We start from the raw sequence: 15,034 nt of genomic DNA, 5'->3' as shown, positions 1-15,034 counted from the left end.
GGCAAATGAGGAGACAGAGCTTAACTAATTTAGTAGCACCTGCAAAACCACCCTCTAAACATCATCTCTTATGGAATAAGTGCAGTCAAGTTATTTAAGCACACTTCTAGGTAAAGAAACACAGTTCACAGTTCTTCAGAGCTTGACCAGGAGTGTATCCTTTAAATACACTGATTTAGGAAGTAAGTTGGAATTTTTACTTCTTACATTTTTTTTTCTCAGCACTCTTTTTTGTCTTGTCTTGTTCATCCCCTAGTGTTTGGTTTTCACAACAGTGCAGAATTCAAGATTTTACTTTCAGCCTTCAAAGTCTGCAGATCCTGCCTGGAAAACTGGCAGGTTACTGAGCTTCCTGCCATGGCTGCTTTTTAACCAGAATGGGAGTGGAAAAATGTAACCTATTCTAGTGCTCTTGTGGTAGGACCTCTGGAAACAAGGCGAACTATTTAAAGCTTTCTGCTACATGTTAAAACTAAAATGTTTCTTTTCTCCTGCTTGTACCTCTCTGTTTTCTCAAGTACTTTTGCTTGCCGGGGTTTTTCATTTAAGCTCCTCCTTCTGCCTTGGTCTTCCTCGCCCATGTCAATTCTTTCTCTTAAGGATTAGAGGGAAGGAGAAGCATGCATGTGTTTGGTGTGGGATATGTGTCAAATTTGGGGTTTTACCTGTCAGCATTCTCTGTCCCAGCTGCTTTGTTCTGCTCCATCTCCCTCTGCAGCCACACCACTAAACTTGGTTTTCATTGCTGCTGTCAGCCTTTTATTTTAATTTCTGCTCGTATCAAATCAAAAGCTGTGTCTCTGTCTCTACTCTGCAGTGTTTTGCACTTGCATTATTTGCCCCTTTTGGTGGCTGAAACTTCCAATGTAACTCCCTGCTATGCGGTTGGAAAACATGTGTGCAAGGAGAAGAGTTAGGCTGTTTAAATACAGTTACAGCTCACCTGTAAAAATCCTAGGATGACTTTTTAGCCATGGAACTGAATCCTGCTTAGTTCAGGAACTGATTCATAAATTACTGGTTTGAATTGGTTGTGACTTCAGAGGAACTCTGCCACTCTGCTTTCAGATGGAGATCCCCCTCTTGATATTCCTCACGTGATGGATGCATTAGTGTATTGTCCTGGGTGTTGAACTGTTCCTTCATTTTACCTGATAGCAGAAAATGCCGCTTCTTCCTAAATTAATCTTCAGTTCCTGACTTGAATATGACTCAGTTGCATTTTAGAAGTCTGAAGCAACATTTCTGGGGGGTGTTTGGGCTTTTTGTTGTTGTTGTTTGTTGGTTTTTACTTTAATGGTAGAGTGTTTTCTCCCTTGTGGGTGATTTTAAACTGTTTTTTTTCCCCTCCTGATAAGTCCTGCTAATACTGTAATATTTGAGAGTGGATTGTAATGACATCTAACATTTTGTTCTGTTTGTACTGCAGACTGAGGTCAAGTAAACAAAGAAAGCAATCATTATGTTTTAGCATTCTTTTTTAATGAGCACATTAAAATCTAGCCACAGCTACAGGATCAGCTGTGAAAAGAAGGGAGAGATACAGAACTCTGAGTAGCACTGTATTTTTGAAGCAGTTTATGGAAAAATAATGGACTGAGGGGATATGTAAGGACTCTGGTAGGAAAAAAATGGCACAGTGTTGTTGATGGAAAGGGTTTGGCAGAAGGCTTGTTGTGACTGTTTCTGTGGCTTAGAATTGCAGAGGAATTTCCTACAGACTGGACTAACCATTACAAATATGTGTCTGCTTTTAGGAGATCAAGGCATACAGTGGAGTCTCCTCAGGGAAGATGTCGTCTTTGACAATGAGAGCCCGTTGTGTGGACAAAAGAGGAAGTTTCTTTAAGGTAAATGGGATACTTACACAGAACATGAAGTATTTCACATTTTATGTGTAATGAGCACAGCAGAATGTGCAGTACTCTCTGTGATACATAGTAAGCCTTTTGGGAAGTACTTCTTGAGCATTTCTTTTTACAGGCAGATTTGTGGCTAGATCACCCCCCAGTTATTTCACATGTGTACATGGAGTAGAATATTTGGTGTAAAATAGGTCATGGCTTTCTTTGCTGCTAATGCTGAGAACATAAGCTTTATTGTGAACAGGCATAAAATTATTGGAGCCTTCATAAACCGGATTTGTGTCACTTAAATTGTGGTACAGGTTTATGATTTCCATTACTGGATTGAAAATTGGTTTCATTTCCTTGCCTATTTTGAGAACAACTGGCATCCCAAAAAGCCAGGCTGCAGTAGGAGTTACCAGTGCAGTTTTCAAAAGATGAGTGAATCCTGTTAACTATGTTCCAGGGTCACAGTGGCTGCCTTGCTGAACAGGGTTTTGCTTTAAGGAGCCATCAAAATTTACAGGTGCTTTTGAGCACTGAATTCAGTGATCACATCCCTTAGAATATTCATCACTTGCTGTAGCTTCTTCCAGTGAAAGATGCTAACGCTGCCATCTTGGGGTGTTGCTGTTTCCATTCCTTCTCTTCTTCTGGGGCAGATGTTTCCTTTGGGGAAATCTTTAGGAAATGAACCATCAGCCCTGCAGTGACATCGTGTTTTCTTTTTGTCTTGCCCAGCAGTTACCAGGGTCATCCAGTGGTGGGAACCACCTCTCAGTTCTGCAACACACTTCAGCTACCTCTCATAACTCAGGAGTACAAACATCAGCCTTGTTGATAACACTCCACAGCCAAAGAGGGAGAACAGCCCTATTTTGCAAATCACAGCTAGGAACTGTCCCAGTTCCAAGAAATATCTCTAGGTTGTCTGTTGTGTGTATGCTGAAGGACTCCTGGTGTTAGATGGGACTGTAAGCAAGCACCCAGTCATTTTCTGCAGTCATTTGGGATCTCCTTATGTAATTCTTATGTAGAAAATAGATGCTGGAACAGCTGTTTTGTTCATGATGATGGGGTTGCAGTTACTCTAAATGATTAGAAATGCAGTCTGCAGTCTTCCTGGGCAATTTCAAGAAACATTATCAGTTAGAAAACTAAGGTCCTGCATTTTCTTAAGGACATGCTGGCAGGGAAAAAGATGCCTCCAAGCTATGTTTGCAGACCTCTCACCATCCCTGGGAAGTTGCACTGTTGGACCATGGTTCTGAGCCCAGGGTGTGGGATTGGAAACTGCAGGCAGTCAGTGTGCCCAGCCTGTGTGCAGTGCACCTGGTAGCTTTTGTGCATACAGTGAAATTACCTTTTATTTCCTCCCTCTGCCATGTGAGCAGAATTGTGATAACAGTTACATTTGTTTGCTACAGCTGAGCTGGTGAGCAAGTAAAATACTTGGCACATCAGATTTTTTGAGTTTGCATTATTTTAATTTGCTTTGTCTGTCAGTGCTTAGGAGACCTAGTAATCAAGATATGGCCTTTTATCCCTGCTGATCTGTTCTTCAGTATGCTCTCCCACATGGGCAGACTGTCCCCTGTACTTGCATATGGCTCTCACGTTGTGCTTGTTAATTTGCAGTTGCCTAAGAAACCTTTACCACGTTGGTATGCAGATTCTCAGGGCACTTAAATCTTCTTAAGGGAGCATCTTACCATTCTTAGCAACATTTGCCAGAAAAATCGCTGACAAATACCAGCTGGGAAATTCCAACTTTATCTTTTCTTTTCTGGTTCTTAAGTAGTTCTCATTGCTACAGCTTCTAACCATCTCTTAGTTTGTTTTTTTTTTTCACAGCCATTCTTTTGACTGTTAGTACACAAGGGAAACAGTATTGTCCCCATTTTAGACAGAGCAGAGGTCTGTAGTTTTAGAGGCTAAATTCTGTGGACTCTGCACCTTGTGATTGGTGAATGCTCAGAGCCAGCAAGTAGTAAGAATGAGGCAATGATGGGCTTAGTCTTGGATAATTCTGGGACTGAATAGCTTGCCAGTGGTTACAGAGAGAGTCTGTGGTAAGGCAAGGGGCTGAATATATGTCTCTGACAAATGTCCTCTTTACTGAATTATCCTCCTTCTCATCAAAATGTTCCAGTGTTCACTGAACTGGCATCAGAAGTTTTACACCAGTAAAGCTTTTCTTTTCCAAAATCAAGCATCAGGTAAAACTTTGTTTCTGATGAATAAGATACTGAACAACGTCAGTGGCCCTGAGAATTCATAGCTCACCAGAATCTGCAGACGTGTATCCAAATATTGGATTGCATTCAGAGGCTTGCACAAGTTCAGAAGCAGCGTTCTCAGATGGGCTCGTCTCTGGCACTTGGCCACCTCGTCACACAGGGCCCTCTGTGAGGGTTGCTGCGTTCTGCTTATCAAAACAGGAAGGAAAAGATGTGATGCCAAAGAGGATGCAGGTCTCCAGAAAGAATGAAAAATGAGATGCTGGCAGGAAGGGGGAGTGGGAAGTGCTGAGGCTCATTTGTCCAGTCTGATTCTAATCTCGCTGTCTTCAGCCGGTGTCCCCTTGCCAGATTAGAAGCACCCATCTTGCCTTTTCCTCTTGAGTTCTTGTAAATCTCAGGGCTTGGAAACATTCTGCAGTGGTCATCTTGGCTGACTCTTTTAGTGCCTTCTGAGAATGATTGCAGTTTCGTTAATTCTCTGTGCAAGCTTATTTACATTTCAACACAAAGAGCAGGAATTCATTTGTCACGCAGTTTTTTTCTAAAAATGTCTGGGAACAGACATCAAATCAAAGCCACCTGTCTGCTTCTTGGGGACAGGAAACTCTTCAAGTCCAGTGAGTTATAAGAGCTGTAGTTATGCTGGCTTTCTGGGAGAGGCACTGTCTATATCTGTCCTGGGCATGTGCTTTCTTTCCCTGATGCACGGCAGTGATGTGAGTGTCAGTAGAGCAGCTTCACAAATGTGACTGGAGCCTTGGGAGTGACTCGCTTCTGGTGAACACACTGACTACTGCTGCTTGTAGAACATCCTGAACGATGCAAAGCAAAATAGATGTTGTGTTATGGTGAGAGAACGCTGGGGGTTTGTGGGCTGTATGTAGGAGTTCCACTGTCACCCTTGCCAGCTCCCAGAAGCTGAGCTCAGTCTTGTTGAGCTCCGAATCAATTGACAATAAGCAGAGTGTGGTGCGTTATGAAAGGAAATGCTGTGGTTTAAGATGTTTGCATTTCATCATTTCGTTCATGGATGTTAGGAATGTAAACAGTTAGGACATGGGTATTTGGCAATCTAATGTTTAGGATAGATTTGGTTAGGCAGTATGGTACTGGGCTGCTGTGTGAATTCATGTTGCCTGAGTCATAATTATTATTTGGGTTTACAGTGGTTATACTGTAGTGTCTTTTGAATTTACAGAACGATGCTTTATCAGAAATAAATTCCAAAGGAAAAATCGTTGCACACAAAAATAGCTGTTTTATCATGTTATATAAGATCTCGTTTTAATTTCGTTTTTCCAAAGCACTGATTAATTGACCACCTGAGAAGATGTCATCTTTCCAAATGCATTTTTCAGGTAAACCTCCTCTTTCTACAGCATAGTTGGGTAATATCTATTCCACAGACCTAAACAGTCCCCAACAGATTTCTTCTGATTACTTTTTAAGTCTTTGGGCTCATTATGCTGTTTTACACTAACAGAGGCCTCTGACAAATGTATACATCCACTTCTGTTGCATTTTCCTTTGGAAGTTGCCTCTTACCTTGTTGATTTCAAGTCTTTTGAAATGAAGGGATGAGTTTTCCCATTATTTCCAGCCAAAGAGCCACATGCTTGTTGAAAATAGAGGAGTCTCTTTGAAGAATTCCAATATTCTTAGCCTAGCACTAAAAAGGCAGAGCCTTCTGCTACTGCTTGTTTCCTCAGGGCTGGAGCTAATAATAGTACATACTCAGGATCCTTCCTGTGTTTTGTAGAAACATGTTATTAACAGCTCGTCTTGTATGATGCTAGTCACATGTGCATCACGTGTGCTGTATAATCACCAGAAGTTTCATTGATCCTAAATATGGGGAAATGCTGTCATAAAATCATGACTACACCTCACATTATTTGTTAGAAAAATGCTGTTGTAACAGGATGTGTCAGTTAATTGCAAGGACGCGCAAATGATGCGACTCCGTAAGATTTTCTTTTCTTGAATCAAGGGAAATGCAACTCTTTTTGTCATTAAAGAGAATTTAAGGAAAATTAGTTGGGAATTGCAGAAAATATTGGTGGTTTTTTCCTAGAAAAAAATGAGGGGTTTCTTCCTAGAGGTCACGTTTAGTTCAAGTGGAGTACATGGTGGTAGGTGATTAGTCTTGGTTGGACTGTGGTGTGTTCCATCCTGGGGAGCTTCACAGGTCAGTCTGGGGTCTGATGCCCCATTTTGACCTGGCTTCCTTGTCCAGAGTGTATTGAGTTTTCATGAAAGGCTGATTTGTCATGGAGGCTGTGTAGCATACCCAAGAAATTTAGCCTGTGGAATAGAATGTGAGCGTAAGGCTGCTTGAAACGTGCCATTTTGTGTAAGTCCTCTTTAGAAAAAGAAGCAAAGTTGCTAAACATGGAAGAATTCCTCTCAGGAGTAATTTCTGCAGAGTTCTCTTCAAGGCAGGCATACAAATTCAAAAGCGTTAAGATTACTTTGTTGTTAGCACAGTTTGGATGAGAGTTCTTTGCTGTAGCTCCCTGAGATTTTGTGTTCTGGTAGGGAGGTGGGTTTTGTCACAGTTCTGGTCAAAGCCCTCTAACAGAGTTAACTCAGTGGCCAGCCAGGTAATGACACAGCAAAGCAGGCATGGAGGAGGTGGCTGAAAATACAAGGAGAGCTCATGCACTGTATGCTTTGAGGGAGAGGTGCTGAAACTCCTTTGTTGTGCAGACTGTTGGCCTTCCAGAAACTTAAGTCTGTGCTGATGTGTCAGAGAACAGGGCACACCTCTGTGATGGCTCTTCATGGCCACAGTTGGTCTTAAATGCAGAGACTTGGGGCGATGGTGCCCATGAAGAGGAGCTCCTTGTGCAGAGCTGATTCAAGGGGAGTAGCAGCTCAGCTTTCATGCAGTGGCCAGCTGAAGCAGCTTTGCAAGGGTGGCAATGCAGAAATTCATCTTACTGTGGCCGCTCCCTGAGGCTGCTGGCCTGTGTTCCCCCAGTTGCCCCTTGGAATGGTCAGGGAGGCATGGCTCACATCTGGCTGCAGTGACTCAGGGTTGTTTGGGAATCAGCGGGTGGAATGTCTTTGCAGTGTCAGTGGCACACGTGGCTGGTGTCACCCAAACTACGGGAAAAACAAAAACTCTCCAACAACAATCTTTAGTGCTAGAGAAGTAAGGCATTACTTTATTCTTGCCAGTGTGTTGTTCTGGCCAGGATTTCTGTGCAACAGAAACCAGTTCATCCACTTCTTGCCCTGGTTGTGCAGAGAAAATCATTCCATCACACAAGTCTTTATTAGATTTTTCACATTCGTCAAAACCCAGAGAAATTCATTGGTTCAATGTTCTCTGCTCCCAAGGTCTTAGCATTAGGTTTCCTATTGGTTGGTGGTTTGCCTTTAATGTTGATTAGTTTCTCATTCTTCATTCTCTAATTTACCTCTTCCCAGACCAGGAGTGTTGGACCATGCCAGGGGTGATGTTTGGAGCTGACATTCGTTAATGGTTGCTCTCTTTTGTGTATGTTCTTTTTTTGTGTGCTGCTCCCAGTCTGCTGAGATGTTAAGCTCATCAGACCTGGAGTGGTGGAACAGTCCTTTGAAAAGAAACTTCCAACTCCTTTCCCACCTGGGTAAAGGCAGACAAAACCCCTGACTAAAATGACATTAAAAAATGCTGAACTTCATATAATTTCTAACACTGGGAACTATGACTTGGACAGAAGAAAACCCTTAGGGTGTGGGTAATGGTAATTCATTCTTAAATAAGGTTCATTTATTGGAGTTGGCCAGTTGTAAGCAGAGATTGAAACTTACTTTGAATTGATTGGAATAATGATGCTCAGCAAAGGAGAGTGTGAATTCCTGAGGTAGAGGAAAAATTCCAATGTAACAATTTAGGAAAATGATGCCTGCAATGTTTGAAAATGCTGCTGTACTGAGTTGCCTGCCCTGAGTGGGACTTGGGCTCATACCTTCGGGGCAGCTGTGAAGAATGTTCTGACTTGGACCCCAAAGCTATTTTTGCTTCATATGCCAGGGTTTTTGTTAGTTCTGATATGCAGGGGTGGTGATAGAGATTGCTGCATCACTGCAAACCTTTTATTAGGTTCCCTCCCAGCAGGAGGGAGGGAACTAGGGTTCATAGGCTGTCATGGTGTGGCAAACTTGATGCATTGGCTACAGAGAAGTGTTCAAGAGAGCAGGCTTTGCAAATTTCATGGTTGGTTTCTGCTCAACAAAATGTTTCCCTAAAGTCTAGCTAGCAAATTCTGCATTTCTCAGGATACAACCTCAGTGCTAATCTTGCCTACCTTAAAATGAGTTTTTGCCCTCATACCCAGAATTAGACTGGTCTTCTACCTGAATTGAATTGTTGTGTTCAAGTGAAGCCCAAAACCTAATCTGAAAAGCAGCCATGCCCTCCCTTCTTGCTCCCTTCTTGCTTCATTGCTTTTCATCCTCCATGGTATCATAATGCTGGCTTAGTGTCCCTTTTGAAATAAAACTCTTGCACGTGGATTTCTTCTATTTTTTTGTTTGGTTTGGTTTGGTTTTTTTTGAGAAGGTAAATGCTACAAACAGCTAAACAATTTAATTCTTGTAAGATGTTGTGTAATGCACAGAGGCTGCAAATTTTATCCATTTAAATTAAAAGGCTGGCAAAACTGGAAGGTTTTGTACTGGCACTGTATTCTTCCTCTGAGAACCTCTATACATGGCCCCAACCCTTACTTGTTCCTTTGCAAGGGGAAGTCCAAATAGGATGCGATTTTAGAAAAAAAGAAAAAGTTTGTAATCTCTGGTGACTAAACTTGCCCTGGCTTCTTTTCCACGCCTCTTCCACTCACTTGATGTCATACTATTTTTGTCCCTTTCTAGCTCATTGACACAATTGCCTCAGAAATCGGAGAACTGAAACAGGAGATGGTACAGACAGATCTCACAGTGGAAGATGAATCTGCTGATTGGCAAAGGTGATTAAAATGTTTATTTTCATGGTTCTGGAGCGTCTACCACAACAGGAATGTTTTCACTGTGCTTTCTTCTTGGGTGGCTTATGTCCTAGCACTTTTCTCCCTGGCAGCATAGGAGGTGTAGATAATCTTGGTCCTGATCCAAGGAATTTGCCGTTGTGCAGGAGATTCAGTTGTTTGGTGTATTGGCCTTAATATCTTCTAATTACAACTGAGCTTTACTTCCTTGTTAAAAACCTTGGATACTGATGAATGTCTGAAGCAGGAAACTACTACCATTATTACCATTGTCTGTGGCACAGCTTGGCTTTCACGCTGTAAAGACAAAATGTCCATTGCTTCAAGTGGCTCTTTGAAGATTCAAGATGTAATAACATGACTTATTTATGCTCTCACGTTAGGAAGTAAAATATTGACTGCTATGAGCTGATGCATATGTGGGTTATGTGTTTAAGTTAATTTATATATGAGTAACTTGCACATTAAAAAATTGTACCTTTAAGTGGGCAGAATGGGACCCCAGCATTTTGGCTTTTCTTGAACAGTTACATCTGCTAAGCATCTGGAGGATAATCAATATTTTAGTCCTCGTGTTAACAAGAGAACATTTTTGTGCTTACCTGAAATATTTGTTGCAAGAGGAAAGCAACCGATGGTAGGTGTTTTATCTGACTGCGTGGTCTTGGCCAGCCCTGGAGCTGGTGGGCTTTGTTCTTCTAGCAGTGAGTTAATGAAGTGGAAAATTGTTTTTAGAATTGCATCCAAGATTTTTAGCTCTTTTTCTTCCTGTGCATGCTATTGAAATCTGCTAGAATTTATCACAAAGCATATGTAGATTATTTTCAAAAACATTAAGCAGCAGCTTTGTTGGCCTAGTAGTAAAGAATGGAAGACAGTTGAACTAATTAAAGTTCTTGGCTTTGGCCCTGGTTGAGCATTGCTCAAGTTTAAAGCTTTAGAGAGCACAGTTCTTTTAGAGGGGCAGAAAAGATACTTTCTTCATTTTGTAAATTCAGCTAATTAACTTTAGAGATCATCAGCTACTTTTCAGTTAAGAAAAGGCTTCTTGTGTCTTTGAATACATCATATGCATGAAAGGCTAAGGTCTACTGATTCTAAAATCTTGGTGGAAGCATTTAGCTAGAAACAGTCAACTAAACCTCCTCATTTTGCAGATCATGAGTTTTCTTTTTATCGATTTTTTTAATCTTAATTTGTTAATCTTGACTGCAAAACATATTTTGGTTTAAGATAAAGTAAACCTAACATCAAAAAAGTGAATAATTCAATTTCCATGAAAAATAATAATAGCCGTCAAAAAAATTATTTTCTGTCACTTCAAGATGATCAAGTGAAATATGAAATCTGAATAAATGAGCTAAAGTCAAACCTACTGTGACTGCAAAATTCTGGACTGTATGCTTCTATGTAAGGAAGAAGTTGTATCAAAGTTGGTAAGTTAATTAATTTAGTTGTGCACTGACACCTTTTTTTTTAATATAGTGCTACAGAGCAAGATTACAGTAATTTCAACAAGAGTTTTCCAGAGTTCTTGTTTAAACTAGACACCTCACAAGGCTGTGTTTACTGTCCTAACTTTATTTTTTTGTAGTTAATTTAAAACTTGGCAGTTCATGGAGTTTTCTCTTCTTACTGCTTTCTGCTGTTCAGCAGTTGGTGTCTTGATATGACTTTGGATTTGCACCTAGGGATGTTTGAGCTCAATGGAATGTCCATTTTCCTTGCTCTTTTTCCACCTTAGCAGGTATCCGCAGACACCCAGAGCAGTTCTGGAAAGGCAGGCATTGCAGAGCTCTCAGCTGAATTCAGAAAGATAAGGACATGAAATTGTGTGTCTGCAGCCGTAGTATTGTGGTTTGGGTTTTTTTGCGGTTATGTAGTGACTTTCAGATTTATACTCCTCATCTTATATACTCCTTTGTTTTGGGCTCATTTCTCCTTTTTATACAATATGGCCCATGTAATATCAAGAATGATTCAAGGGCTCGCTTTGGCTTGGAAATATGTAAAAGCCAGGCAAAAAAACAGGCTTGCAAAAATGTGTTTTAAGAAGGACTGTTTCAGTATCCCAATTTTGATGCCTCACCTTTTTCCCAGTGCAGACATTTATCTCAGTAATTCAAATGAGAGGAGTTGTCAGAAAAAGGAATTAGTGGGACAGATTTCTGTCATGCCATTCCAGTGACCTTTGAAAGAGTAACCAGAGAGCTTCTGCATGCAGTGGCAGCCCAGAAGCATGTGGGATGGGTCTGGTGGCACCTGGATGATCTTTTAGGAAGCCCCAGGCCCCCTGCCCATCTGTGGGAATGTCCATGAGGGGCCAGCTCTTCCTGCTGTCCTTCTGGAGGGAAGGCTGTAAAGCTCCAGGCTTCCCAGGGCACTTGGTGCCTGTGGAATAGTTCAGGGATGCTTTTGCTGCTGGTGGCAGCTGCAGCAGCTTATTCCCTTCCTGTTCTGTTCCTGTGGAAGGAACAGGGCAGAGCTTTGCTCCCTGCCTTAGTTCCTGCCCTGCACAGCTCTCACACTGCTGTCTTTTCCACAGCAGTTACTCATTTCAGTGGAGCCATCTTCTGTCCAGCATAGAGAATTCTGTTCTTGCTGACAGGTTGGCAGCTATCCAGAAACCTTCTTCCCAACTGCCTTGTCCTTTTAGCTGTTATGGGATGCAGGAGGGAGTTACCAGTGTCTCTCTGCCCCTCCCAGCTGATGCTCAGGATGATTGTATAGACTGGGCTGGGGTGATTAGGAGCTGTTAGATTTACAGAAATCCAGGAAAATAGTCAAACTGAGTTAACTGTGAGGTGGTTAACCTTTGTGGGAGTGGAGCAAGGTTCACATCGTGACCAGGGATCATCCTGGTTAAAAGCTTGAGCCTGATCCTTGTCATTTTTACTGTGAACTAAGTCTAATCAGGATGCAGCACAGCATTGTTTATCTTGGCAATTACCTCTCCGTACTTCCCACGTGTTTATGGGTTTTCTCAATCTAAGGAAACTTGCATGAGTCATGTGTTTTCTTTAGTTCATTGTGAGTAGTGTTGAAACCTACCTTTCCCACTGAAGAGGAACTGTGTAGCAGCCCTGAATTAAAGCAGACCATTCATTAAGGCTGATTTGTGTTTCGATTTTGAGTTTAATGTGACCTGGTCAGATTGTCTTTTATCAGGAATCTTTCTTTTTTTTTTTTTTTTTCCAAAATCCCAAACAAATAACACCAACCAACCAACCAAACATCCTCCAACCCGAAAGTAAAACTAGGAGAGGAGTTTAGTTGTTGCATAATATACATATTTTGTGAGCATCTTTTGCCAGCATTTTGGTTACAGGAACTTCTTATTCTTGTTCCGTACACTTGAGTTAATCAGTTGCTCGTGAATTCAAATGTTTATTCTCTCCATGCAATTGTTTCCAAAGTAGTTACACATACATCCCAAATAATTTTAGTCTAACTCTTTTAACACATAGCGAGTTTGAGAACTCCCATGTGTCAGGGTTTGACTGTATGTCTAATGCTCAGATCATTAATTAAAATTATTTTAAGAATAAAAAAGCAAACCGGGAATATGATGCTCAGTAGTGCTAGACCACTACAAATAGGCTGTCAAAACAGTCCAGTGGGGTTTTTTACTGCATTTGCTCCCAGGCCTTGGGAGGTGGCTTCTTGTAGGTTGTATGTGGTTTGCCAAGTGTGTTTTTTCCAAGGTGTGCTTTTTCCAGAGTTTACCAGGTTAGATGTTTCTCTCTGCCTCCTTCTTTATTATTTGGGAATAGGAAGTAATTTCTAGAAGTGTTTCGTATTCCTGTTTACCTCACCACAGATTGCAATAACATTCTAGTGCTGATTTATCTGAGTTGCACTGGTGCTGTTTGAACCATTAGTGTTTAGGAGTGGCAGAAATTCTGATCATGATCAGATATTCATAATCTTGGGTTTATTTCTTGAGGGAGCAGAAGCAGCTGCCCCAAGGAGGGGCCTGTTTATGTAAGTCAGAGAGTTTCCTCCTTGGATCTCAGCATGTGGCAGGGATTGTTCAGTTAAGTACCTGGAGGTACAAAAAACCTGATTGTATTTGCAGGGACCCTGCAGGGACCCTCATGGCAGGAAGGAATGATGAATCTGACTCCATGTTCTCAGAAGGCTAATTTATTATTTTATGATACTATATTATATTAAAGAATGCTATACTAAACTATGCTAAAGAATACAGGAAGGATACTTACAGAAGGCTAAAAGATAATAATGAAAACTCGTGACTCTCTCCAGAGTCTCCACACAGCTCGGCACTGATTGGCCAAAGAGTGAAAACAACTCACACCAGAATCCAATGGAACAACCACCTGTGGGTAAACAATCTCCAAACACATTCCTCATGAGCAAAACACAGGAGAAGCAAATGAGATAAGAATTTGTTTTCCTTTTTCTCTGAGGCTTCTCAGCTTCCCAGGAGAAAAATCCTGGGCAAAGAGATTTTTCAGAAAATGTGAATGCCACAGCTTCCCATTCAGATTTATGGTGGTCTAGGGGGTGTGGGACATCACGAAGCCAGTCATACCAAAGAGGAACATTGTGACTCTCAGTGCCTGTGCAAACTCTTGCCAGCTTTAGGTGGTTTTGTGTTAGCAAGCAATGCCAGGCATTCTAGCTCATACCAGTCACACACCTTCTTTTGAATGTGAGGTAGCTGTCTTCAGTAGCTTTTCCTTCTTGGATATATTCCCCCTTGCAGCATATTTAGTTTTCACCTCCTGACCAAGGGGAGTAGAAATCATTTGTATCTGTCTAAGCTTGCAGCATTGGTGTATAAGTTGTACTTTGCCACAGCTCCCTGTGGTTTGTAGTGCAGCTAACTGGCACTGAGGGTGAGTGGGAAATTTCTGAGCAATATTTACTGGAGGTACAGCTCAGGAAAACACTTTTGTGGTTCATTATTTGATTTTTTGGAGATTCCTTCATTGCAACACTGGGCTCTGCTGGGACTGGTTGAAAAGGGAACCCAGTATTCCTACTGAGGGAGTTTCAGACCCAGTCATGACTGATGTAAAAACTACTTCCCTCCTGCACCCAATGTGTTTCTGTGTATTTTGTGTCCCTTGAAGGCATACTGGCAGTTAGTAAAAGCTTCTGATGCTTGTGGGCAAGGGAGGGAAATCATCTGCATTTGAGATGCCTTGGAAATCTGAAAAGCATCACATCATAAATAAGCAAACAGAGGAAAAAATAAAGAGGCAAACGCTGGTAGTGGTAATTGATCCAGGTAATGAAATGTCAAATTATTTTACCTGCTCTTATCTGATCATCCAGGGAAAGTTCTCTTCCCCATTTACTCTCCTTGTTTGCTCTCTGCAGAGATTCTGCAAGTTGCTGAACAAAGCTAGAAGAAAGCAGTTTGGTTGTTTGGTTTTTTTCTGTTGTTTGGTTGGTGGGTGTTAATTTGGTTCAGCTTGTTCTCTTTGGTGTGGGGTTTTTTGGGGGGTGACGGCGGAGAGGCTTTTTGTTTGTTTCAAAAGTATTCAGTGCTCCTGTGCTTGTGAACTCTGTCCCTACTTGCTGAGGGTACTAGTAGCTGGCATAATGAGGATGGTAAATGCTGTTAGTGATGCTTAGGGCCTGTCCAAAGCATGGAATTCAGAAGAGCTGCACAGTGTGCAGTGGGGAGGTGGAGCTGGGTTGTCCTCTGCTGCCCAGAAAAGGTCTGTAAGGGGAACACATCCTCTGCCCGACAGCTCAGGGAGTCAGTCAAGCTTGCAGGGTGCTTTTTGTCTGTTCCTGAATTTTGTCATCAGGAAGCTGTTACCAGAATAGCTGCTCCATAGTGATTTCTAGCATGGGGAGAACCACGGGATGTACTTCTAGCTCAAAAATCAGGAATTTGAGCCAGCAGCACATGTGCACTTGTACTGGGTGTTCTGTATTATATGGATGATGGTGAGCTTTGCATAACAAAAGGAATTCTCAAAGTATT

The 15,034-nt window shown here is 41.7% G+C and overlaps 1 protein-coding gene across 1 annotated transcript in view; it reads left to right on the top strand.

Moving 5' to 3' along the window:
* Positions 1 to 15,034, top strand: part of RIN2 (Ras and Rab interactor 2) — a 60,630-nt gene that overhangs the window by 19,845 nt on the left and 25,751 nt on the right. Inside the window, 2 exon segments of the mRNA XM_038133169.1 lie at positions 1,758 to 1,850; positions 8,957 to 9,051. Coding sequence (XP_037989097.1) covers positions 1,758 to 1,850; positions 8,957 to 9,051 — 188 coding nt within the window.

The sequence above is a fragment of the Motacilla alba genome, chromosome 3 (assembly GCF_015832195.1).
Source record: "Motacilla alba alba isolate MOTALB_02 chromosome 3, Motacilla_alba_V1.0_pri, whole genome shotgun sequence".
NCBI lineage: Eukaryota > Metazoa > Chordata > Aves > Passeriformes > Motacillidae > Motacilla > Motacilla alba.
The sequence above is the reverse complement of the archived record's forward strand: the minus strand, read 5'-3'. Positions and strand labels throughout refer to the sequence as shown.